The 27,714-nt window shown below is 43.6% G+C and overlaps 1 protein-coding gene across 3 annotated transcripts; it reads left to right on the forward strand.

Annotated features, from left to right (window-relative positions):
- LOC115169906 (retinoic acid receptor RXR-gamma-A) lies at positions 1-27,620 on the forward strand. 3 transcript variants are annotated; one of them, XM_029726019.1, is made up of 11 exons: positions 12-174; positions 547-634; positions 12,803-13,107; positions 18,567-18,714; positions 23,455-23,634; positions 23,730-23,890; positions 24,086-24,215; positions 24,474-24,606; positions 25,024-25,115; positions 25,333-25,438; positions 27,120-27,620. In XM_029726019.1, the coding sequence occupies exons 3-11, from the start codon at positions 12,859-12,861 to the stop codon at positions 27,265-27,267; spliced, it is 1,347 nt and encodes a 448-aa protein (XP_029581879.1). In that variant the 5' UTR covers positions 12-174; positions 547-634; positions 12,803-12,858; the 3' UTR covers positions 27,268-27,620. The 3 variants fall into 3 exon arrangements, with proteins under 3 accessions (XP_029581878.1, XP_029581879.1, XP_029581877.1); XM_029726018.1 differs by lacking the exon at positions 547-634 and having other exon boundaries at positions 1-174; XM_029726017.1 differs by lacking the exons at positions 12-174; positions 547-634 and adding an exon at positions 10,303-10,556.
- The last annotated feature ends 94 nt before the right edge of the window (positions 27,621-27,714 follow it).

Here is a 27,714-nt window from a genome sequence, read left to right on the forward strand (position 1 = left end):
GTAGCCCAGTCAGGCAACAGTAAGAAGAGAACTCAGTCAAGGCGGGGACGACGTTCACAGAGAGATGCTGCTCTATGAACGCTAAACAAGAACATTCATCTTGGAGAGAAAAAACGTACAATAATAATAACGTCCATACAGTTATGGATAACAATGACTCTTATCTACATCTAAGTAAGTATGTTTTTCCGTTTCTCTATCAAGTCTTGAGACGCGGGCGGTATATCCCGCATAGGCTGCTCTTGCAGTTCTCTGTGCTGTGTTTGTTTAGTTTCCGAATTCCCTCTGTACAGCCGACTTTACACAGACGGCAATAAATCCCGCGTGGCAATGTTATCTATGTAGTTAACACTTGTCCCGCGCCTAATGTGTATTGATTGACAAGGAGGCAGTGCCAATGCTCAAGTCAGCTGATAGTGATTCTGCTCCTCTGTCAGGGTCAGGGGTTGGCACTTTAATTGCGCTTATGTAATTTATGGCCTTTCTTACGCGCCTCTTGTTAAACTGTTCGCTGCCTTGTTCTTATTTATGGGTCTGGCTTGGCAGAGAAGCGCTTATCCATTCGACAGCCATACATTCACTCACCTCACCGCTGTTCTCGAGGAAAGTTCGTCAAGAAGACCACATTGAGAGGGTAGGCCGACACTACTTTTTTCACTGCAAGCTCTACTTCTCTTTAGTAGGCTATTCTTAATTGGCTGAAATGGTTCTGTAATTGAAACATCTTTTTTTTTTTATCAAAGAACGACAATGAGGCCACAACACAAACCACGAATAAGCAGTCCCGTGGACCCTTCTATCTTTGTATTGGAAATGCAAATTATTTTCTATTCCATTCTATTGTGTTTCCATACAGCCTAGGCGACTGTATCATTTCCCTGTTCATATTTAGATTTTAGTGTAAAAGTATTGATTATTACACTCTATACACCAACTATTGTCAATAATGAATTAATAAATAAAAAAACAGACAAAGTGTGACAGCAAATATGTCACTGAATCAGTTTTGGGGATTATTACCAGAACAAACATGAATCCATTCATGCAGTAAATTATACTGCTATAGAAAGGATTCTGAAGGATTCAAATCCATTATTTCCTCAGCATTTTATGTTTGTGTAATCACATGCTCATATTGCTACAGAGGACATTATTCCACATTGGACCAGGAATCTGAGACATCTTGGTCTATTTTTACTTCCCTCTTTCTCTCTCTTTCTCTCTTTCACTCTCTCTCTCTCTACTCTCTTTCTCTCTCTCTCTCTCTCTCTCTCTTCTCTCTCTACTCTCTTTCTCTCTTTCTCTCTCTTCTCTCTCTACTCTCTTTCTCTCTTTCACTCTCTTCTCTCTCTACTCTCTTTCGCTCTTTCACTCTATTTTTCTCTTCCACTCTCTCTCTCTCTAGGGTTTAGTTATGTGAACAAATGTGTGTGGGACAAGTTGATCTGTATGGGTTCGTCTCCTCTGCAGCGGTGGACTTTGTTTTATTTGAACATTGGCATGGTCTGACTTCTGCTATGATCCCACTGGGCACAAACTGGTTGGATCAATGTTGCTTCTACGTCAGAAAAAAACCCATATGTGATGACATTGAATCAACGTGGAAAACTGATTTGATTTGCAAAAAGTCATCAAAGTAAAGGAATTTTGAGAATGTAGTAATTTCTTTCACCCAACTTTTAACCTAAATCACATGACATGGTTCAAATTATTGTTGATTTCACATTGAATTCACATTAGTTCACAATTCAATCAAATATAATTCACTAGTAACACATACTGTAATGCACCAATGCAATGGCAGGACACGTTAGTGGAGTAGGAACCAGCCATATGGCGCTACGGTCACGGCTGTGAGTGCCATGATCTCTTCTTGCAGCAAGCAGTCAAAGAGAGTGAGAAGTCCTGTGGCCAAGTCATTCGGGTTTTCACTGCCAATGGTGATTAGGAAGGCTGACATGGGATCAGTCCTGTTGACTATGGTCAGGGCTATTCGGAATCCTTGGGACATCCCTACTCTAAATCCTAACCCTAAACCCTACCTTTGCCTAACCCTAACCTTAACCATTTTAAATGTCAACTTCAATTGGGTAGGGATGTCCCAAGGATCCCAGATAGCACGGACCCTTGACAACACAAGCCTACTAACACTCTCGTCCACTGACTGAGCCTCTCAGATATGCATATTTTTTGAAACTGCACTGTCGATTAGGGGTTCGTAAGTAAGCAGTTCACTGTAAGGTCCTTACAGTGAACTGCTTACTTACGAACCCCTAAAGGTCCTTACGGTGAACTGCTTACTTACGAACCCCTAATCGACAGTGCAGTTAAAAAAAATATGCATATCTGAGAGGCTCAGTCAGTGGACAAGAGTGTTAGTAGGCTTGTGTTGTCAAGGGTCCGTGCTATCTGGGATCCTTGGGACATCCCTACCCAATTGAAGTTGACATTTAAAATGGTTAAGGTTAGGGTTAGGCAAAGGTAGGGTTTAGGGTTAGGATTTAGAGTAGGGACGTCCCAAGGATTCCGAATAGCCCTGACCATAGTCAACAGGACTGATCCCATGTCAGCCTTCCTAATCACCATTGGCAGTGAAAACCCGAATGACTTGGCCACATGACTTCTCACTCTCTTTGACTGCTTGCTGCAGGAAGAGATCATGGCACTCACAGCCGTGACCGTAGCGCCATACACCTGTTGTATTCGGTGCATGTGACTAATACAATTTGATTTCATTTGATGCGAGAGAACGGTTTGAGACTACACGATTACTGACAAACTGCCTTCGTTAGCACCATTCATGCATTTCAAAGGGTTTGATGGTGTATTTAAACTACTGTACATGTTATCTCATGCCAGGCTATGTGAAGATAACTTCACTATATTTAGGCAATAAGGCCTGAGGAGGTCTCTTATTGCTATTATAACCGGTTACCAAAGTAATTAGAGCTTTAAAAATAAATGTTTTGTCATACCTGTGGTATACGGTCTGATATACCACAGCTGTCAGCCAATCAGCATTCAGGGCTCGAACCACCCAGTTTATAATTAAGCAATAAGGCACGAGGAGGTGTGGTATATGGCCAATATACCATGACTAAGGGCTGTTCTTAGGCACGAGGCAACACGGAGTGCCTGGATACAGCCCTTAGCCTTGGTATATTGGCCATATACCACAAACCTCCAAGGTGCCTTATTGCTATTATAAACTGGTTACCAACGTAATTAGAGCAGTAAAAATAAATGTTTTGTCATACCCGTGGTATACGGTCTGATATACCATGGCTGTCAGCCAATCAGCATTTAGGGCTCGAACCATCCAGTTTATAATATACTGTAAGCTACTTTATTTTCTCTCGGCCAAAATAGGACAAAACTGTTGGTGTTGGAACAGCAGGACTAGAAGACAATGACCCATTTCAGCGGAGGCTTTTTGGAAATGAAAAGCGAGAGTTAATCTGGTATTTTTTCTATATGGTACCATGCTGTGTTTTAGTTTATCTGTAGACAGGGTAAGTCAACACGAGCAGCATCCTGGGTCTACAGCCTCTCCACTGGTGTCAGCCAAAGATCAATGAACCTCAGTACACTATCTGGCCTACTTTCTGCTCAGGCTCCATACTGTAGTTTGACATACTTGTTTTCCCCTGTCTGCAAGCCATCAGGTAAATCAGTGACTCTAAACCTGCTAATAAACCTGCTAATGGACATGTCTCTTCATGTGTTATTATACCATTGACATAATTCTCAGCGCTGACCATATTTGTTCATGAAAAGGTTGTTACATAAATGTCTGTTTAAAAATAACAGAAAAAGGCTGTTGTAATAAGACGACATTTAGACGCAGGTTTGGGAACAGATGTTGCTGTATTATATTCATCAACAGTAGAACAAGAAGAGGATGTCAAAAAAGACTCTGATTCCTCAAATATCCCAAAAGTCCCCCTAGTTCTACTTTGTTAATTATTCATTAACACTATCATGCTTCCTTCCTATGCACTCCCTCTTAATTGCCCCCATACGGTATAGAACTGGGATGGCAGTCTGATTTAACGACCGGTGTTCTCTGTAGTACTCATTATAATCACTATCAGTGTTGAGACTTCCTGATATCACTGAATAAATCACCATCAGTTCATATGGGGCTTCACACCACAGACAGGCAGACAGGCAGACAGACAGGCAGACAGACAGGCAGACAGACAGGCAGACGGGAAAGCTGATGGACAGGCAGACAGACAGGCAGATGGGAAAGCTGATGGACAGGCAGACAAACAGACAGACAGACAGGCAGGCAGACAGGCAGGCAGACAGACATGTAGATGGATCAATAGACCGACTGATATGGAAGACAGATAGACCAAGTCAAGGTTGTCTGTCTGGGATGAAGCCCACATAAACTAATGTTGATTTATTCAGCGCTATAGCATGTAGTGTCTGCAGCATAAGCAGTGCTCCATAGGATGAGTATCCACTTCTGAGTCTTCTCCTGGGAACTAAGGCCTACTGAGAGATAAGCTGCATCTCGCTCTCTCTCTTTCTCTCGCTCTCTTTCTCTCTCACTCTCTCTCTCTTTTCTCTCTCTCTCTCTCTTCACACAGTGGGATCCGATGGCCCAACATGGGCCTCATGTTTCATTAACAATTATTTGATGATGTCCCTTAATAGGTAGTACAAGGCCTGTGTTGTGTTGGGTCCTGGGCACTGAGAGGCCCTCTATGTGCTGCTGTGTTTGTAAAGGGGTTAGGAGATAAAGAGAGGGAAGAGAGTGGGGAGATCAAGTGGCACCTTCGGTCTCTCTCCCTCCCTCTCGCTATCTCCCTCCCTCCCTCCCTCTCTCTCTCTCCCTCCCTCCCTCGATCTTACTTGGCATTCAACAAGACACCTGTTTCTTAACAGCTATTAGTATGTAGCTTGGTACTCGTCAAATGCATGAGTGTGTGTGTGTGTGTGTGTTGTGTACCTGTCTGTGTATTTGTCTGTCTGTCTCTCTGTCCGTCTAATTGGATAACTCGGGACCTTCTATGTAGTTGTATATTCAGTCCGCCCACAGTCGTCTCTGCTCAACTCCTTTAATGTGATGTACATCGTGGGGTTTTGAGTAACTTGGCTATGTCCAGACCTGATCCAACATATAGGATTCATCTCAGGTCCCTGTCTGTCTTCTCATCATACCCCTTATTGCTGCCCTGCTCTCCACTTTCAACCACGCTTGTTGCCGTGGGCTACTCTTTTGTACCCGACTCATTGTGCTTTGATGCTATAACCAGTATTCTCTATACACCGCTCTGTTCTTCATTCTGTCATTTTATTGTCATTTGTTTTGATTGTCGGTCTCTCTTTGTATGGAGGAAACTCAGAAATAACAGAGACATAAATGGTGTCAACATACAGGGCTGGTAGGCCCGGCCATTAGATAACATTTAGTCAGGGCCAGGCGCGGTGCTCTGATGTGTATCCCGGCAGGCTTGTGATTGTGAATCAGCTCCCTTATCTAATTGGTAATTTTTCTGCCCCAGTTGTAGTGGGCCCAGTCTGGGTAGCCAATGCTAGTGCTTCAGTAGAATAGGAGAGCAGTGCAGCTCCCACAGATAGAGGGGCTCAGTGGTTGGCTTTTACTCTTTATGGAAACTTCACAACTTTGTAGTCTCTTGTAGGATTATTGGGGAATTGAATAGAATAGCCTATAGAGCGTCTACATAAATAGTGATTCTATTTCTATGCCATACAGTAACTGCTTGTACATAACGTCTCAATGTCGAGATGTTTATCAGCTTTTTGGGAATTTGTTTTTGTTGTGTGAGTTCAATTGTGGTCAGAGATAGTGGCCAGTTTCTTAGAGACAGAGATCAGCGAAGGCACAGTATAGAAAAGCTTCTAGCCTTGGCGAAGCTCCAGTTGTTTTCCGTACAGCAGCACCATGTCCTGGGTTCCTCCCCTGCCCAAAAGCTCTATAGAGCTGCTTCAATATACCATCTCCTCCAGGGGGATAATCCCCTTTAATCCCCCCCCCCCCCCACAAGCACACACACACACGTGCACACTCCCTCTCCAAACGCCACAGACGTGAGCCCCTCCCCTGCTACCCCCTGGCCACATGGCATATGACTGCCCCCCCACCTCTGTTAATCAGGACATGAAATAGACACCAGGATGGAAATGTTAACCTCAGAGAGAGAGAGAGAGAGAGAGAGAGAGAGAGAGAGAGGAGAGAGAGAGAGAGAGAGAGAGAGAGAGAGAGAGAGAGAGATAGGAGAGAGAGAGAGAGAGAGAGAGAGAGAGAGAGAGAGAGAGAGAGAGAGAGAGAGAGAGAGAGAGAGAGAGAGAGAGAGAGAGAGAGAGAGAGAGAGAGAGAGAGAGAGAGATCAGAGTTTCTATATACAGTGGGAACCCACTCAGAATGTGGTTAATGACTTTATTCATTGTATATGATGTTACACAATGCTTAGAAAACAGACTCATGAAGATGCATGCGTGGAATGATGGTGAACATGTATGAAATGGTTAATTCAACGCCTGTTACCACATGCATTTGTAATGGTCTTATGTCACTGTCACATGTCCAAGGCTATTTGTGTGAATACATAAACAGTTGTATGTAGCATGTGTTGTCTTTTATCATGAAGTTATAATGACAGTGTTGCTGAAAAGCCAAAACAGTTATAAAAATCACAAATTTAGATTGGTATAACAGATGTAACAGAGTTGGCATTTCTAAATGTAACAGAGTTGAATTATTAAAAAGTCAAACCACAATGTACTGTAAGTAATATGATAACAGTCAAATGGTGCAGTTTGGTGTGTAGCTATAGGAGAGAGGTACTCTGTCTTGGTTACAGTACATTATGTATCATATGAGATAAAATATATACACTGAGTGTACAAAACATTAAGGTGGTGTTCCTAATGTTTGGTTTACTCAGTGTATAAAATGGTGTGTATAGACAGTATGGACAGTATATGAATAGAAAAGGTGTGTACAGCAGTAGTTATATAGGATGAGACATGACTAGAATACAGTATGTACATATAAAGTGGGTAAAACAGTATGTAAACATTATTAAAGTGACCAGTGTTCAATGACTCTATGTACCTAATGCGGCAGTCTCTAAAGTGCAGGGTAGAGTACCGAGTGGTAGCTGGCTAGTAACAGTGATTGAGGTTCAGGGCAGGGTACTGGGCGGAGGCCGGCTAGTGATGACTGTTTAACAGTCTGATGGCCTGGAGATAGAAGCTGTTTTTCAGTCTCTCGGTCCCAGCTTTGATGCACCTGTACTCTCCGCCTTCTGGATGGTAGCGGGGTGAACAGGCAGTGGCTCGGGTGGTTGTTGTCCTTGATGATCTTTTTGGCCTTCCTGTGACATCGGGTGCTGTAGTAGTACTGAAGGGCAGGTAGTTTGCCTCCGGTGATGCCTTGTGCAGACCACACCACCCTCTGGAGAGCCTTACGGTTGTGGGCGGTGCAGTTGCCGTACCAGGTGGTGATGCAGCCGGTCACGCAACTGCACCGCCTCCAACCCGCAGGACTCTCCATAGGGTGGTGCGGTCAGCCTGACACATCACTGGGGTCACCGTGCCTTCCTGTGACACCGTGTGCTGTAGATGTCCTGGAGGGCAGGCACGGTGGCCCCGGTGATGTGTCAGGCTGACCGCACCACCCTATGGAGAGCCCTGCGGTTGCAGGCGGTGCAGTTGCCGTATCAGGCGCTGATACAGCCCAACATAATGCATGGTGTATCTGTGAATTTGAGGCTTTTAGCACTCTCTACTGTCGATGTAGAGAGCATGGGCATGTCTCTCTGCTGTCTCCTGAAGTCCACGATCAGCTCCTTCGTTTTGTTGATGTTGAGGGAGAGGTTATTTTCTTGGCACCACTCTGCCAGGGCTCTCACCTCCTTCCTGTAGGCTGTCTCGTCGTTGTTGGTAATCAGGTCTACAACTGCTATGTCGTCAGCAAGCTTGATGATTGAGTTGGAGACATGCGTGGCCACACAGTCATGGATGAACAGGGTGTATAGGAGGGGGCTGAGCACACACCCTTGTGGGGCCCCCGTGTTGAGGATCAGCATTGCAGAGGTGTTGTTGCCTACCTTCACCAACTGGGGTCAGCCCATCAGGAAGTCTAGGACTCAGTTGCACAGGGCGGGGTTCAGACCCAGGGCCCTAAGCTTAGTGATGAGGTTGGAGGGCACTATGGTGTTAAAGGCTGTAGTCGATGACCAGCACTCCTACATAGGTATTTCTCTTGTCCAGGTGGGATAGGGCAGTGGATCTGTTGGGGCTGAATACAACCTGTAGTGGGTCTAGGGTGTCAGGTAAGATGGAGGTGATATGGTCCTTAACTAGCCTCTCAAAGCACTTCATGATGACAGAAGTGAGTGCTATGGAGTGATAGTCATTTAGTTCAGTTACCTTTGCTTTCTTGGGTACAGGAACAATGGTGGACATCTTGAAGCAAGTGAGGACAGCAGACTGGGACAGTGAGAGATTGAATATGTCCCTAAACACTCCAGCCAGCTGGTCTGCACATGCTCTGAGGACGCAGCTTGGGATGCCGTCTGGGCCCGGCAGCCTTGCGAGGGTTAACACTCTTAAATGCCTTACTCACGTCACCCATAGAGAACTAGAGCACAAAGTCATCGTGAGCGGAGGGGGCCCATGGTGGCGGCTCAATGTTGTTTTCCTCAAAGTGGGCGAAGATGGGGTTTAGCTTGTCCGGGAGCGAGGCATTGGTGTCCGCGACGTGGCTGGCTTTCCCTTTATAATCCATGATTGTCTGGAGTCCCTGACACATAAGTCTCGTGTCTGAACCGTTGAATTGCGACTCCACTTTGTCCCTGTACTGGCGTTTTGCCTCTTTGATTGCCTTACGGAGGTCATAGCTGGATGTGGTTAAATGTGGTGTTCGCGCTTTCCAGTTTTGTGTGAATACTGCCAACTATCCATGGTTTCTGGGATGGATAAATTGTAATCATCTCGGTAGGAACAACATCCTGTATGCACTTCCTGATGAACCCAGTCACTGAGTGTATACGTCGACCCGGAAAATGTCCAAGTCCGTATGATCAAAACAATCCTGAAGCATAGATTCATATCGGTCAGACCAACGTTGAACAATCATCTTGGAAATAGATGTCCTCTGCCATAGGAATTGATACAGTGTGATTTCCTGATAAGTGAACAAGGAAAACGTGCATATCTGGTTTAGTGCATGAATCCATTCACCAGTGGTCCCAAGCCATTACGAATACAGTATATCAGCAGTTGACTCTATATTACCATTAGTAACCATTAGCAAAGTTACTGTATCCTCCCATGTAATACTGAATTGTTTTACCAATGAATGTGAAGCTTTGAGTTGGACTGAATGGACTCTCTATATCACTTCACTCTCCTCTCATACTTAAGCCATACAAGTTAATGATGTCTGCTCGGTGCATCTTCTGTCATTTCAACAGGAAAAAGGGACAAGTCTGCAACAGAGAAGGGACATCTTTAATTAAAAAGTAATCCAATCCCCCACTGGGTATTTGAGAGAGCCCATCCGACAGACAGGATAGCATTTTCTCCTTTTCTAGGCCAAATCCCTTTATACACATGGAACAGGGACGGAGACTGCACGTGTGAATGAATGTGTATGTTTGTCATATAACGAGCAACTGGGAAATATGTTCTACAGTGCCTCAGCATGCTGCATGCTGTCGTGTAGACCAAGCCCCCACTCAACCGCTTCCAGCCCACTACCTCTAATATACACCCCATCCCTACCTACACACACACACACACACACACACACGGTAAATAACCAGGTTGGCTAAGAGGATTATACAGTCCCTGATTGATCAGACATCATCTTCATTTAGACAGGAATGAGTGAGCTCTGTCTCCACACACCAGGCCAGGGCTTTTCTAGGATCAGTTTTGGCACTCAGATCATAATGAATACGACAGGGGAGACCAGACCAGGCCAAAAGGCTACAGGCCTGCTTTTTACATGATTAAGCTAAGGCGCTCACTGATCATATTTTTTTATTATGATGATAGGTATCTCTATAAAAGTCAGTGAAAATTGTTTTTTTGAAAACACTTCTAAACTACTTAACCCAGATGATGATTGTATGGTGACATACTCAAGTACATTCATATGTGTATGTGTGTGTTGCTCAAATATGCCTATTAATGTGTGTGTGTGTGTATGTGTTTGTACATGTGTGGGGCTCTTTGCTGTTGGAATTTGACATTTAGCAGGCATTAATATCACAGGAGGAGCTGTGCCAAGAAAGAGCGAGAGAGAGAGAGAGTGTGTGTGTGTGTGTGTGCCACTCTACAGCTGCTTGTAACACACACACATGATCGGGGGCTGTCAGCCCGCCGCCTGCGTTGGAAGGGTCAAGCCCCCTGCAGATCCTCCGAGGTATCGCCTGCAGACATGAGAATCATAGCAGGTGTCGGAGATTCCGGAGGAAAAGAGGAAAGCGACTTAATAGACATTAGCCAATCAGAGTTAGATATGTATGTAAACTACCAGCCCCTGATGCTCCTTCCTGACTTTGACAGTGAGTAACATAGATATTGTGGGAGCAATATGGCCACTTCGACCATACATATAGTCCAGGGTAATATACATTGACTTGGTAGGCAGTGACTGTATGCTAGGTACAATAGCTAATACATGAATTAACTGAAGTATGTGGGCATGTATTTGTTGGCATAGAAAGATTGACATGATTTATCACTCACTGTGATCTTTACTGAACATGAAGTGCTGGGTTCTGTCTTCAACAAAACTGGTAAGCTGTGTGTTGGTGTCTTTGGACATTTGTGACACAAGTGGGCAGTTGGTGAAAGTGTGTGTGTGATCAGAAGTACACACACATACAGACACGCACACATTTATTTTCTAGATTCTGCTCAACCTGTCTAAATATACATCGGGGCTTCCTGCGTCTGGTTTGGCAGAGAAACTGCTAAACCTACAGCTGTTACAACACAATATGAGGAAGTGCCTTTGTCCTCCTTTAGCTTGTTTTAGACTTGCTATGTTTATAGATAGAACCTTTTTATACTTGTGTGAGTGTTATGTTTATTGTAATGCGTGGATTATGGTGTGAAGCATGTGTGGCTATGATTATGTGTGTGTGTGTGTGTGTGTGTGTGTGTGTGTGTGTGTGTGTGTGTGTGTGTGTGTGTGTGTGTGTGTGTGTGAGAGAGAGAGAGACTTTCTGTGTGCATGAAAATCAAGTAGTCATTTAACACTGGCACACAAAACATCCCAACCCCACTAACACATGCTAGTATCAGTGACCACTGTAGACTGGCGTCCGAGCGCTGCTGGTCTGGCTGACCTATCCCACTCTGTCCTGTGTAACATGAGAGAGATCCCTGTACCCAGGGCTGACTACGGCAACCCTGAAACCATGCCCCATGCAAATGCCACCCCCCATTAACCCTGTGACACACAGCTCTGCCCAACAGCCCAACCTTAAATTGTTGGGGCCTGAAATGTCAACCTGTCATTCTATATTCCAGCTAGAAAGAAAATCCTGGCCATGCTACAATCTACATACATGTAAATAGATGTGATAGTTGATAAAGCCCTCTCTGTTGCATTATGTTTCTGTTGGATTGGTGTTGTTGATATGATTTTTCGATGACGTAGGTTTATAATGGGAGTTTTAGTCGGTTTGTTTTGGAAGGGAAATAACCTTCTATCACCTTCTGTTGTTTGTATACAATCATGGCAATTTCATAAAAACAATCTTTGTGCAGCATTAAAGTCTCACTTTCCTTATGTAGGCTAATGTTTGTCGTCGTTATGTAGGCTAATGTTAGTCGTCGTTATGTAGGCTAATGTTAGTCGTCGTTATGTAGGCTAATGTTAGTCGTCGTTATGTAGGCTAATGTTAGTCGTCGTTATGTAGGCTAATGTTTGTCGTCGTTATGTAGGCTAATGTTAGTCGTCGTTATGTAGGCTAATGTTTGTCGTTATTTTGGCTAACATCATAGAGAAAAGCTCTATGATGTTGCCCTATCATCCCTCTAGCGTCCCTGTAACATCCCCCTGACATTTCCTCATGTTGATGCATAATGTGAATATGACCTTATAAAGCTCCTATGAATGATCAGATCAGTGTAGCCTGTCTCTGCACTGACCTTTTGGGCTATTCTGGTGATATATGGAAGTCCCTTATGCAGGTTTTCCCCATGCACTGACCCCCAAGCGACCAGCTATATCAGGCTACATCAGGTCCATCACAGTGCATTACCAGCTAGATTAGTGATGTTAAATGGAGGGATGGACATTTTGGACCGCTGGCTGTCTAATCACACCTCGTTTTGCTGTGAAAAGAGGCTGATGTGGGTCTAGTTCGGTCTAGTTGTTATTCTCTGGTCTGATTGCTCATCACACCGTCTGTGAACCAGAACCAAGGTCTTTTGCTGTAGTCATTAACATTTTATTTTCATATGGAATAGACTAGAATAGGTTAGAGTGTTGGTTCTACACTGTATATTTCTACCTGCAACATCTGAACGTTTCACTTTATTGATCCCTATGAAAACGGTTATCCTCTTTTGAGGACAATATAATTTATATAGATCACGGTCGTATTCATTAGGCACCAACTACATGAACTGGTCCAATAAGAAATGCTTGTTTTCAGTTGTAGCACATTTTTCTACGGTGTGCTCTAATGAATAAAACCCTGCTGTGTTCCATTCTGTTCTGTTCTTTTATTGATTGCCGTGTCTCCTAACTCCTCATTCTCATCTCTGATTGGCTGTTTTTTTGCTCTGATTACAGGTTCTTCTGTGCAGGTCTCGCACCTGAGCTCCACCCCGTCTCAGTCCCTCAGCACCATGGTGGGGCCCCCTCACCACCACCCCTATCATCACCACCATCATCATCATCATCACCACCCCTCCGTCATCAGTGCCTCTGTCAACCCCGGGCAGCCCCTCCCGTCTCCCATGAGCACCCTGGGCTCGCCGTTCAACGGGCAGGGCGGCTCGCCGTACTCCGTCATCACCTCATCCTCTCTGGCCTCCCCAGGTGTCTCCATCCCCCCTACTCCCACCATGGGCTTCAGCACGCTCTCCAGCCCACAGGTAAGGGTCAATGTATTCACACGCATAATAATTAGTTGCTTATATTTGTCCTATTTTTGAATTGGAAATGTATTTTTTTCATATCCCAACTCCCCTTGAGACAGGGGCCATGGCCAGGGGTCAGCCATTATTGACAACGACCCTGGAGCAATTAGGGTTAAGTTCCTTTCTCAAGGACACATCAACAGATTTTTCTTCACCTTGTCGGCTTGGGGAATAGAACCAGTGACCTTCCGGTTACAGGCCCAACACTCTTCATCTCTAGGCTCACTGCCTCCTGGACAATTATTTATGCTCACGCCTATACACACACACTTGTTAAACACGAACACACTAAAAATATGAGAGGCCTTACAGCAGGCAAGTCGACCCACCGAAGTAGCTTTGGAACTACTGCATTGGATACATTGTTGTCACTTATATGAGTTTCTCAATGCCCTAGCCTTGCATGCCAAGCTTCAAACCCATGCTAATTGAAGGAGACTACTCTACACCCAGCTGACTAGCCTTTCCTGGCCTGTTGTATTTCTAACTGTCTGTCAGAGCTGATACTACAGTAGTCTCAGACTACTTAGTGGTCATCTGCATCCTTCTAACACAGTGGTCACCAACCCGTCAAGATCGTATTCTGAGTCAAGGTCACATTCTGAGTCAAGGTCACATTCTGAGTCAAGGTCACATTCTGAGTCAAAAATGCAGGTTGAGATCGACTGCTCAGAATTTGTTTTTACAGGACTTGAAAAACGTAAGCCTATGCAACATTAACCTATTAAAAACAGTACTGTAGCAATGAGGTTTGTGCAGTAGGCTATAGGCCCAATACATTATCACTGCATATTGGCTTTGCTTTAATTCCCCTGCCAATGTATTGTTGTTCGGACTACTTTTTATATTATATTAAACAATTTGAGGTAGATTATATGATCACACCGGTAATAGATCAGTTGTTGTATTATATGTGAGGCACAGCTGAGAGAGCATACATTCAAATCATTTGCTTTTTATTTTTATTTTACTGGGCTGATGGTGCCTGCATTTGATTGTCAGTCTCAGAGGAGACAGAGCGCAGCATCCTGAGGGTCTACTTCCTAACGTCCCTGCGCTCTCCCTTTCCTCCACTGACCAAAAAAGGACACCGTCTTCCAGCTGATAGTGAAGCTCGAGTCGCACTGCATTATTTCTGCCTCATGCACAAATTCATGTTGTTACTTCAATGACCAGAGAAAGTTAAATATTCCTCGATATTAAAGAAGACCCAAGCCGCTAATAATAACAACGCAAGCCTATCTACACACTTTCCTACTCATTCATTACAGCTGCAGTGCTGGTTGTAGCACGAGTGGAAGTAGGAAGAATGCACATTTTATGGCTTATAAAACTGTTGAATAAAAAGAGTAAAAACTTAAACATGAACTCAGTCATAAAACCAGCAGCTCTTTGCTGTATTCTTTGACAGTTTCTCTAGTCATGGTTTTAAACGTTTAGAAATCTCACAGTATCAACTTTGCTTTAGCTTCTTTTACACCTGCTACATTACTTCAGACAGATTTGCTCTCCGGGCCCTCCAGGAAGGCAGAGTTTGTACCTTCAGACACATGAAATGGTTCTAAATTGCAACACTTCACCTACCTGGCATGTAGGGCAGCTGAATCAGGTGCACCTACCGCCAACAGCGTGAGACAAATAAATACAAATAGGAACGCAAGGCTTTATTGTTAGGAATGCCTTGGAGATCGACCAGTTGGTCAGTGACCACTGTTCTAACAGAACCTAGAAGGCTAGCCTGACCCCACCTTTAGTGGGGTCGCCAAAAATGCATCCGGTTTTCAAGGAAAATTCAAAAAGCCTGTGACACAACTTCTGCTTTTGGATGTTAACAAGGCAACACTCTATGTTAACATCTCCTCCACATTTACTGGATTGGTTGACCAGTGCAGAGGAGAACCTCCCCTGACAGTTATTTTTTCTCTCGTCAGGACCAGAAAGAAAGAAACACAGCTCAGGCCTGCTACATTAGGTTAGCCTGACCCAGACTCATTCATGTCCACAGACTACAACTGAATCACTGCCCTAGAAATAGAACCTCATTCTATTCTGTTGCTCACTTCACTCGTCCCAACTCCATTAGTGAGACAGCGCTTCCACTTACTCCGAGTCCAAGTCCCAAATAGATAACAAATGGGGAAAAGAGAGGCTTACTCTTGTCCACTTACTCTTGTGAATTTAAAAGTTAAACATTTTATTCAGTTAGTTTAAAAAAAACATTGCCGTTCCGTCCTGCATTAAATAGAATCTAGAATGTCTCCTTTTCTGACCGTTTTTTGCCCAGTCCCTGCCTTTACCACTGGACCTCTGCCTGCCCTAGAGGGGATGAGCGAATTGTATTTGGCTGTCCCACTCGGAGCTAACTGAGCTAAGCTATTGAGGCGTGATGGCTAGTGAGTCGGAGGGAGATATCATTGACCCAGCCTGCTAAGCTAAAGCCCTGAAGGCTAGCTAGCAGAAAAGAGAACACAAATGGAAGTAATCTAATGACAGCTGTGCCAACAGGCTTCTGTAAAGCAAATAGGGTCACATATGCAATAGTCAGATTCAGATCCATTTATTGCCAATAGGATGTTAAAATTGGATTTCTTCTTACCGCTAATAGTGCAGTTCCCTTTTGGTCTCAAAGAAGTAGACACTTTCAATGAGCCGGCACTTTCAATGAGCCAAGCAACAGAGAAATGTGTATAGAAAAGTCAGTAGTATTAAGAGCACTGTGAATAATGTATAGGCTATATGAAGTATTCAACAAGGGCCCCATGGCTGATATGTGTGAGAGACATGGTGAGAGACATGGGATGTGGTGTGTAAACTAACTATATAGGTCATCCGTGCATATGTTGCCTTTGTGTATGTGCGTGCGTGAGTTTGAGTGTGTGTATGTGAGTGTGTGTGTGTGTGTCGACCCTGTCGCCTTTTAGTCTACAGTATAATACAGTACGCAGCGGTAAGCCGACTAGGGGCCAGAAAGCTCTGTTACTACCCAACCACACTAGACCCAGGCTGGTCTCTTGACCTGCAATAGTCCCTTGACCTGTGTGTGTGTGTGTGTGTGTGTGTGTGTGTGTGTGTGTGTGTGTGTGTGTGTGTGTGTGTGTGTGTGTGTGTGTGTGTGTGTGTGTGTGTGTGTACAGCAGTCTAGGTCTAAAAGGCTTCTAAACAGCTTCTACCCCCAAGCTATAAGACTCCTGAACATCTAATCAAATGGCTACCCAGACTATTTGCATTGCCCCCTCCCTCTCTTTTACACCGCTGCTACTCTCTGTTTGTTGTCATCTATGCATAGTCACTTTAATAACTCTACCTACATGTACATATTACCTCAACTAACCAGTGCCCCCGCACATTGACTCAGTATCAGTACCCCCCTGTATATAGTCTCACTATTGTTATTTTACTGCTGCTCTTAATTGCTTGTTACTTTTATTTCTTATTCTTATCCGTATTTTTTTAAACTGCATTTTAGGTTAGGGGCTCGTAAGTAAGCATTTCACTGTAAGGTCTATAGCTGTTGTATTCGGCGCATGTGACTAATACAATTTTATTTGATTTGAGCATGCCTGTATAGCACAGCACATACATCCCTCACTGTCGGGATAATGCAGTTTTAGGAGGATGTTCTCATAACTTTTTAATCCATTGTGTGGTTCTTAATGATCAGACCTGGGATCAAATAGTATTTGTTCTATTTCTAATACTTTAGCTGAGCTTTATTGAGCTTATCTGGCACAATGGAACCAATGGAATCGTCCTTAAAGTGTAAACCCCGCCCCTCTGGCACTCTAGACAGGCTCAATCAAACTCAAAGTATTTCAAAGAACACAAATACTTCATGGTCTGATAATGATCGGCAGGCAGCCTAGCGGTTGGGCCGGTAACCAAAAGGTTGCTAGTTTGAGTCCGAGAGCCGACTAGGTGAAAAATCTGTCGATCTGCCATTCAAGCAAGGCACTTAACCCTAATTGCTCCAGGGTCGGCATCTATAATGGCTGATCCCTGGCCGTGACCCCACTCCCTGAGGGATATGCAAAAAACACATTTCCATTTCACACCAACACTTGTACATGTGTGAAACAGGACAAATATAAGTAATCTCTATTAGACCCAGAGTAGCTTATAAAGTTTCCTTAAAGAGCGACTGAGCACACCGATTGGCACATGTGTTTTTCTGTTGCTCATTTCAAAAACGAGTTTTCAGTCTTGGACGTGTGTTTTCTGACCGATACAGTTTGGTTAATGATGTTTGTCCCCCATGAGACACTGTAGATACGGAAGCATATTACACTTCCTCAAAATCCCCAGAATGAATCTAAGATAACTCAAGAAATCTGTAATTTATTTAGACGTTTTTGCTGAGGATGTTTTAATTGCACGATTTTATATCTAACCAAGGTGTTTGGTGCAGTAGTTCTCATGTAAAAAAAATGCACGATGTGTTGTCTTATGTAAACAAAGTCAGAGCTGCTGGGAAGGTCTGCCTTACTGTCTATACTATTGGATAGAGAGCAATCACCGCAGCTGGTCACCCCATGATAGTGGGCAAAGGGACATCGTCAAATCAAAACCCAACCTTCATTTACCCTTTAACGCAACATTTTTCCAAACTCCGTTTTAGACCAGACTGACTTTATTACAAAAATTACCCTATTTAGACTTTATTGTCAATTTTGACACTATATTAACTGTTTATGACTCATATCGATACCACATAGGCCATTTTCAAAGGGATTAGTTGATTTTCAAGGCAGTTGCTTTTTAATGACCAACTACCTCCCTCTACTTGTCTCATGTGGAACTGCATGTAACAGGTTTCAATTGAGTGTTTTCAGTTGAGTTCGATTAGAATTCAAACTGGTATCAGCAGATATCATTTTGTGCACTTCCTTAAGAACCTTGTGTCCGTGTTGACTGTGGGTGTTTACTGAGAGTAAACATTCAAAGTAAACTGCTACTTCCTCACCTAGAGGAAACAGGTCACATGACAAAGGAAAAAACACTTCCGATTAGGTTGTAATGTGGAAGGGGAGGCAGAAAAGACAAGGGAGGAGTGAATACAAACACACGTTAGCACACCTTCGGGCTATTATGTTTGAATGATACACATTGATTGACACGCATGCATACACACAAATGCACTGAGGAAGGCACTGACTGTGTACTGTATAGCTAATGCATGGTTGAAATAGGGATGTTGTCATAGAAAGACTGACATGATACATCACTCACTTTGATCTTTGCTGAACCCGGAAGTGCTGAGTTCTGTCTAAAACAACACTGGAAAGCTGCGAGTCGGTGACTTTTTACTTTTGACCTTGGTGATACAGTGGCCAGTTGGCGAAAGTGAGACACCCACACACACACACACACACACCCCATTAACCCCCTCTCTGCTGTCGATGTTCCCCTCTCTGTAGATGAACTCTCTGAACAATGTGAGCAGCAGTGAGGACATCAAGCCTCCTCCAGGCCTAGCTGGACTGGGTCACATGAACAGCTACGGCTGCATGAGCCCAGGGTCCATGTCCAAGCACATCTGTGCCATCTGTGGGGACCGATCCTCAGGTAAAACACCACAACAGGCCCCAGACTAGACCATACTATACTGTAGCAGGTTACCAGACTAGACTATAATATAATGTTGCTGGTTACCAGACTAGACCATACTATACTGTAGCAGGTTACCAGACTAGACTATAATATACTGTAGCAAGTTACCAGACTATAATATAATGTAGCAGGTTACCAGACTAGGCCATACTATACTGTAGCAGGTTACCAGACTAGACCATACTATACTGTAGCAGGTTACCAGACTATAATATAATGTAGCAGGTTACCAGACTAGGCCATACTATACTGTAGCTGGTTACCAGACTAGACCATACTATACTGTAGCAGGTTACCAGACTAGACCATATTATACTGTAGCAGGTTACCAGACTAGACCATACTATACTGTAGCAGGTTACCAGACTAGACCATACTATACTGTAGCAGGTTACCAGACTAGACCATACTATACTGTAGCAGGTTACCAGACTAGACCATACTATACTGTAGCAGGTTACCAGACTATAATATACTGTAGCTGGTTACCAGACTAGACCATAATATACTGTAGCTGGTTACCAGACTAGACCATACTATACTGTAGCAGGTTACCAGACTAGACCATACTATACTGTAGCAGGTTACCAGACTATAATATACTGTAGCAGGTTACCAGACTAGGCCATACTATACTGTAGCAGGTTACCAGACTAGACCATACTATACTGTAGCAGGTTACCAGACTAGACCATACTATACTGTAGCAGGTTACCAGACTAGACCATACTATACTGGAGCTGTTTACCAGACTAGACCATACTATACTGTAGCAGGTTACCAGACTAGGCCATACTATACTGTAGCAGGTTACCAGACTAGACCATACTATACTGTAGCAGGTTACCAGACCATACTATACTGTAGCAGGTTACCAGACTAGACCATACTATACTGTAGCAGGTTACCAGACTAGACCATACTATACTGTAGCTGGTTACCAGACTAGGCCATACTATACTGTAGCAGGTTACCAGACTAGACCATACTATACTGTAGCAGGTTACCAGACTAGACCATACTATACTGTAGCAGGTTACCAGACTAGACTATACTGTAGCTGGTTACCAGACTAGACCATACTATACTGTAGCAGGTTACCAGACTATAATATACTGTAGCAGGTTACCAGACTAGACCATACTATACTGTAGCAGGTTACCAGACTATAATATACTGTAGCAGGTTACCAGACTAGACCATACTATACTGTAGCAGGTTACCAGACTATAATATAATTTGGCAGGTTACCAGACTAGACCATACTATACTGTAGCAGGTTACCAAACTAGACCATACTATACTGTAGCAGGTTACCAGACTATAATATACTGTAGCTGGTTACCAGACTAGACCATACTATACTGTAGCAGGTTACCAGACTAGACCATACTATACTGTAGCAGGTTACCAGACTATAATATACTGTAGCAGGTTACCAGACTATAATATAATGTAGCAGGTTACCAGACTAGGCCATACTATAATGTAGCAGGTTAACAGACTAGACTATAATATACTGTAGCAGGTTACCAGACTAGACCATACTATACTGTAGCTGGTTACCAGACTATAATATACTGTAGCAGGTTACCAGACTAGGCCATACTATACTGTAGCAGGTTAACAGACTAGACTATAATATACTGTAGCAGGTTACCAGACTAGACCATACTATACTGTAGCTGGTTACCAGACTAGACCATACTATACAGTAGCTGGTTACCAGACTAGGCCATACTATACTGTAGCTGGTTACCAGACTAGACCATACTATACTGTAGCTGGTTACCAGACTAGGCCATACTATACTGTAGCTGGTTACCAGACTAGACCATACTATACTGTAGCAGGTTACCAGACTAGGCCATACTATTCTGTAGCAGGTTACCAGACTAGACCATACTATACTGTAGCAGGTTACCAGACTAGACTATAATATACTGTAGCAGGTTACCAGACTAGACTATAATATACTGTAGCAGGTTACCAGACTAGGCCATACTATACTGTAGCAGGTTACCAGACTATAATATAATGTAGCTGGTTACCAGACTAGACCATACTATACTGTAGCAGGTTACCAGACTAGACCATACTATACTGTAGCAGGTTACCAGACTAGACCATACTATACTGTAGCTGGTTACCAGACTATAATATAATGTAGCTGGTTACCAGACTAGACCATACTATACTGTAGCAGGTTACCAGACTAGGCCATACTATACTGTAGCTGGTTACCAGACTATAATATAATGTTGCTGGTTACCAGACTAGACCATACTATACTGTAGCAGGTTACCAGACTAGGCCATACTATACTGTAGCTGGTTACCAGACTAGACTATACTATACTGTTGCTGGTTACCAGACTAGACCATACTATACTGTAGCTGGTTACCAGACTAGACCATACTATACTGTAGCTGGTTACCAGACTAGGCCATACTATACTGTAGCTGGTTACCAGACTAGACCATACTATACTGTAGCAGGTTACCAGACTAGACTATAATATACTGTAACAGGTTACCAGACTAGACTATACTGTAGCTGGTTACCAGACTAGACCATAATATACTGTAGCAGGTTACCAGACTAGACTATAATATAATGTAGCTGGTTACCAGACCATAATATACTGTAGCAGGTTACCAGACTAGACCATACTATACTGTAGCTGGTTACCAGACTAGACCATACTATACTGTAGTAGGTTATCAGACTCTAATATACTGTATCAGCTTACCAGACTAGACCATACTATACTGTAGCAGGTTACCAGACTAGACCATACTATACTGTAGCTGGTTACCAGACTATAATATACTGTATCAGGTTACCAGACTATAATATAATGTAGCAGGTTACCAGACTAGACCATACTATAATGTAGCAGGTTACTAGACTATAATATACTGCAGCAGGTTACCAGACTAGACCATACTATACTGTAGCTGGTTACCAGACTAGACCATACTATACTGTAGCTGGTTACCAGACTATAATATACTGTAGCAGGTTACCAGACTAGACCATACTATACTGTAGCTGGTTACCAGAATAGGCCATACTATACTGTAGCTGGTTACCAGACTAGGCCATACTATACTGTAGCTGGTTACCAGACTAGACCATACTATACTGTAGCTGGTTACCGGACTAGACTAGACCATACTATACTGTAGCTGGTTACCAGACTAGACCATACTATACTGTAGCTGGTTACCAGACTAGACCATACTATACTGTAGCTGGTTACCAGACTAGACCATACTATACTGTAGCTGGTTACCAGACTAGACTATAATATAATGTTGCTGGTTACCAGACTAGACTATAATATAATGTTGCTGGTTACCAGACTAGACCATACTATACTGTAGCTGGTTACCAGACTAGACCATACTATACTGTAGCAGGTTACCAGACTAGACCATACTATACTGTAGCTGGTTACCAGACTATAATATACTGTATCAGGTTACCAGACTATAATATAATGTAGCAGGTTACCAGACTAGACCATACTATAATGTAGCAGGTTACTAGACTATAATATACTGCAGCAGGTTACCAGACTAGACCATACTATACTGTAGCTGGTTACCAGACTAGACCATACTATACTGTAGCTGGTTACCAGACTATAATATACTGTAGCAGGTTACCAGACTAGACCATACTATACTGTAGCTGGTTACCAGAATAGGCCATACTATACTGTAGCTGGTTACCAGACTAGGCCATACTATACTGTAGCTGGTTACCAGACTAGACCATACTATACTGTAGCTGGTTACCGGACTAGACTAGACCATACTATACTGTAGCTGGTTACCAGACTAGACCATACTATACTGTAGCTGGTTACCAGACTAGACCATACTATACTGTAGCTGGTTACCAGACTAGACCATACTATACTGTAGCTGGTTACCAGACTAGACTATAATATAATGTTGCTGGTTACCAGACTAGACTATAATATAATGTTGCTGGTTACCAGACTAGACCATACTATACTGTAGCTGGTTACCAGACTAGACCATACTATACTGTAGCTGGTTACCAGACTAGACCATACTATACTGTAGCTGGTTACCAGACTAGACTATAATATAATGTTGCTGGTTACCAGACTAGACTATAATATAATGTTGCTGGTTACCAGACTATAATATACTGTAGCTGGTTACCAGACTAGACCATACTATACTGTAGCAGGTTACCAGACTAGACCATACTATACTGTAGCTGGTTACCAGACTATAATATAATGTAGCAGGTTACCAGACTAGACTATAATATACTGTAGCAGGTTACCAGACTAGACCATACTATACTGTAGCAGGTTACCAGACTAGACCATACTATACTGTAGCTGGTTACCAGACTAGACTAGACTATACTGTACTGTACCATAGTTTATCCCCTTGACAAGGTCCATGGTTTGGAAGAACTTCTGTCCCTACTACTAGTATACCATACCACCTTAATCAACATAGCTACAGGATAACTAAGCCAAAACAACATTTCCTTAAGAAATGCTCCATCATATTCTATCCCCTCACTAACAGCATTACCAGAATGATAAGATCCAGAGAGAACCACACAACAACAGTCCATATACAGTAAGAGGTGATCTGATCGATACATTATTGATCTTCTATATATTCATTGTTCTTCCAGGGAAACACTACGGCGTGTACAGCTGTGAAGGCTGCAAGGGCTTCTTCAAGAGAACCATCCGGAAGGACCTCAGCTACACGTGTCGAGACAGCAAGCAGTGCCTGATCGACAAGCGCCAGCGCAACCGCTGCCAATACTGCCGCTATCAGAAGTGTCTGGCTATGGGCATGAAAAGAGAAGGTGTGTGTGCCTGTGTGTGCCTGTGTGTGCCTGTGTGTGCCTGTGTGTGTCTGTGTGTGTGTGTGACTCCCATGTTTGTGTGTTCCTCTGCGCAGCGGTGCAGGAGGAGCGTCAGCGGGGCCGGGAGAAGAGTGATAACGAGGTGGAGTCGACCAGTAGTTTTAACGAGGACATGCCTGTTGAGAAGATACTGGACGCGGAGCTGGCTATCGAACCCAAGACTGAAGCCTACATGGAGGCGAGCGCAGGCAACTCTGTAAGCAAACCTCCCTCTGTCCATCCTCTCGCCCATCTCTCTCTCTCTCTATGGACAGATCTCCACTACGTCAAATCATATTCATTGTCCTGAATGCTTGAGGTCACTCTACACATGTCTATTTGTTCCAAACTCAGTGTCCTCTTTCATAGCTGATTATTGAATATTCCATGTGTGTCTCTGTCTGTCTGACAGAAGAACGACCCGGTCACCAACATCTGCCAGGCAGCAGACAAGCAGCTGTTCACCCTGGTGGAGTGGGCCAAGAGGATCCCCCACTTCTCTGAGCTGCCCCTGGACGACCAGGTCATCTTATTACGGGCAGGTAGGCTCCAGCTACAGCACAGCAGATCACCATGCCTGTTCACACACCATAGACACCTATTGATTAATCTACTGCATTGATAGAAATATTTGCTATGAGTAGTGGTGGTAGAACAATACAGTATATTTTTGCACAGAGCTGTTTCCTTAGCACACCCTTACCCCTCTGGACATGTAGGTAGTTCTAGTCTCAACAACATAGTCACAATTCAAGTTAAACTCACCAGTTAACCAGTGTGTTTTTCTCTTTCTCTGTAAGGTTGGAATGAGCTGCTCATTGCCTCGTTCTCCCACCGCTCTGTGACAGTGAAGGATGGTATCCTATTGGCCACGGGGCTCCACGTACACCGCAGCAGTGCCCACAGTGCCGGGGTGGGCTCCATCTTTGACAGGTCAGAGAAAAATACCTTGTAACAGTATAACCCCTTGACATGTGTAATACGGATACCATAGTAATGCATAGCCCTCACCACAGGTGGCTGGTGGCTCCTTCATTGGGGAGGACGGGCTCATAGTAATGGCTTGAACGGAATCAAACACGTTTCCATGTGTTTGATACCTTTCCATTCACTCCATTCCAGCCATTATTATAATCTGTCCTCCCCTCAGCAGCCTCCTGTGGCCTACACTATAGCTTTCTCTTATGTAACATGGCTAGAAATGTAGCCCTGGTATTTCTACTGCAGTAGAAATGTCTATAATGATAGTTTGTTGAGCATCTATAGATGGACTTGCAAAATAAAGTGTTACCGTGTTTTTTTCCCGTGACTTGTTGTCAATGTCTTTTCTTACTGTGTTGTTGTATCCAGGGTGCTGACGGAGCTGGTGTCTAAGATGAAAGACATGCAGATGGACAAGACTGAGCTGGGCTGCCTCCGAGCCATTGTCCTCTTCAACCCAGGTAACTACCATCATACAAGAGGCAGCTCGTCCAGGGAGGAAGAGGAGGATGGTCATCCTCATTAATTTTAGCATTAAAGGTTGTTGTTCAATTAGCTTATATTTTTTTAATCATTTTTAGAAATACATTACAAATACACTTTAAGAAATATATTTCACGTACTGTTTACTGTGTGCACAAGGGTAAGTTTCTGTCTATGAATGTTATTTGCTTCCAGATGCCAAGGGCCTGTCTAATCCTACAGAGGTGGAGGCCCTGAGAGAGAAGGTGTACGCCTCACTGGAGTCCTACACTAAACACAGATATCCGGAGCAGCCTGGCAGGTCAGTCTCTCACAGTCACACTCTCCTTCAGTCTTATACATTTTCTGCTTAATTTGGGGCTGCATTCAATCCCTATTGTGGAAGTATCCCAGACGACCCACACTAAAATGTAAAGGACATTTCAGAATGAGCCGACAAATTCAGTATTTACCGTGAATGCAGTCTTTGCAAACGCGGGAACATTGCATTTCAATTTCAATCGAGCTATATCATGGATCTCCCACGACACAGATTTAATCCAATCCCTAGTCTCGGTAAATGACACACTCATACACACTTATGTCCATTCATTCAACAGTCTCATGTGTCTGACTCTTCCTACTGTATGACACTGCAGCTCTTTAAAATATCACACTTTACTCTACCCATATAGGCTCTAATTTTCCCATATTCCTTCTCCGCTAAGTCTGACTTAAAGACGATTTATCGTAATTCATCTTCATGGTTTGCGTATGCCATTACACCTTTACTCCACACACAGAGACGCATACAAAGCTCTCCCTCGCCCTCCATTTGGCAAATCTGACCATAACTCTATCCTCCTGATTCCTGCTTACAAGCAAAAATGAAAGCAGGAAGCTCCAGTGACTCGGTCTATAAAAAAGGGGTCAGATGAAGCAGATGCTAAACTACAGGACTGTTTTGCTAGCACAGACTGGAATATGTTCAGGGATTCTTCCGATGGCATTGAGGAGTACACCACAGTCACTGGCTTTATCAATAAGTGCATCGAGGACGTCGTTCCCACAGTGACTGTACGTACATACCCCAACCAGAAGCCATGGATTAAAGGCAACATTCGCACTGAGCTAAAGGGTAGAGCTGCCGCTTTCAAGGAGCAGGACTCTAACCCAGAATGCTTATAAGAAATCCCACTCTGCCATTAGACGAACAATCAAACAGGCAAAGCGTCAACACAGGACTAAGATCGAAAAGATTTGGCAAGGGTCCTCAGATCCAGCTTTACAGCTGCACCATTGAGAGCATCCTGACGGGTTGCATCACTGCCTGGTATGGCAACTGCTCGGCCTCCGACCGCAAGGCACTACAGAGGGTAGTGCATACGGCCCAGTACATCACTGGGGCCAAGCTTCCTGCCATCCAGGACCTCTATACCAGGCGGTGTCAGAGGAAGGCCCTAAAAATTGTCAAAGACTCCAGCCACTCTAGTCATAGACTGTTCTCTCTGCTACTGCACGGCAAGAGGTACCGGAGCGCCAAGTCCAGGTCCAAGAGGCTCCTAAACAGCTTCTACCCCCAAGCCATAAGACTCCTGAACAGCTAATCAAATGGCTAGCCAGACTATTTGCATTGCCCCCATGCTGCTGCTACTCTCTGTTATTATCTATGCATAGCCACTTTAATAACTCTACCTACATGCGCATAATTACCTCAATACCGGTGCCCCCGCACATTGACACATTGACTCTGTACCGGTACCCCCTGTATATAGCCCCGCTATTGTTATTTACTGCCGCTCTCTTACTTTTGGGGGGGGGGATTTTCTTAAAACTGCATTGTTGGTTAAGGGCTCGTAAGTAAGCATTTCACTGTATGGTTTACACCTGTTGTATTCGGCGCATGTGACAAATAAAATGTATTTGATAAGGCTTTAAAATTACACCCCAGACAAGAGTAATCAATCCTCCCTCCTCCCTCTTATCTACTCTCTCCTGGTCAGATTTGCCAAGCTGTTGCTGCGTTTGCCTGCACTACGCTCCATTGGCCTCAAGTGTCTGGAGCACCTCTTCTTCTTCAAGCTGATAGGAGATACGCCCATAGATACTTTCCTCATGGAAATGCTCGAAGCGCCGCACCAGATCACATGACACAAGTCTTACCCATTGTAAATACCCCCTAAACCCAATTCCCAGATCCCCTACCCCGGAGTACAACTGCTATGAAGTCAAACTTGAGAGTTCTTCACTTGCATATTTTGTACCGAGCACAATTAATAATGTGAAAATAAAAAGTTTCTATTGGTATTTTAAGAAATGCAACACTGTCAAAGGTGAATTTTAAAGAGGATTTGTTTTTGTAAAAAGAAGAGTATTAATTATCAGATCTAGCAACAACTGAATGCAACATGAAGTCTTATTTTATTCAATGATGAACGGTATGAAATACTATGTCACCAGAATAGAATATCTGTGAAAATAAAGACAACTTTTAACATAATAAATTGCTTAATGTCAATTCATTGTGTCTTGCTCTCAACCTTTATTCTCAACCTCAATTAGATTTTTATTTAAAGTTCAGTTACAAAACAGGACAAC

Source organism: Salmo trutta, chromosome 31 (assembly GCF_901001165.1).
Source record: "Salmo trutta chromosome 31, fSalTru1.1, whole genome shotgun sequence".
NCBI classification, from domain to species: Eukaryota; Metazoa; Chordata; class Actinopteri; order Salmoniformes; family Salmonidae; genus Salmo; species Salmo trutta.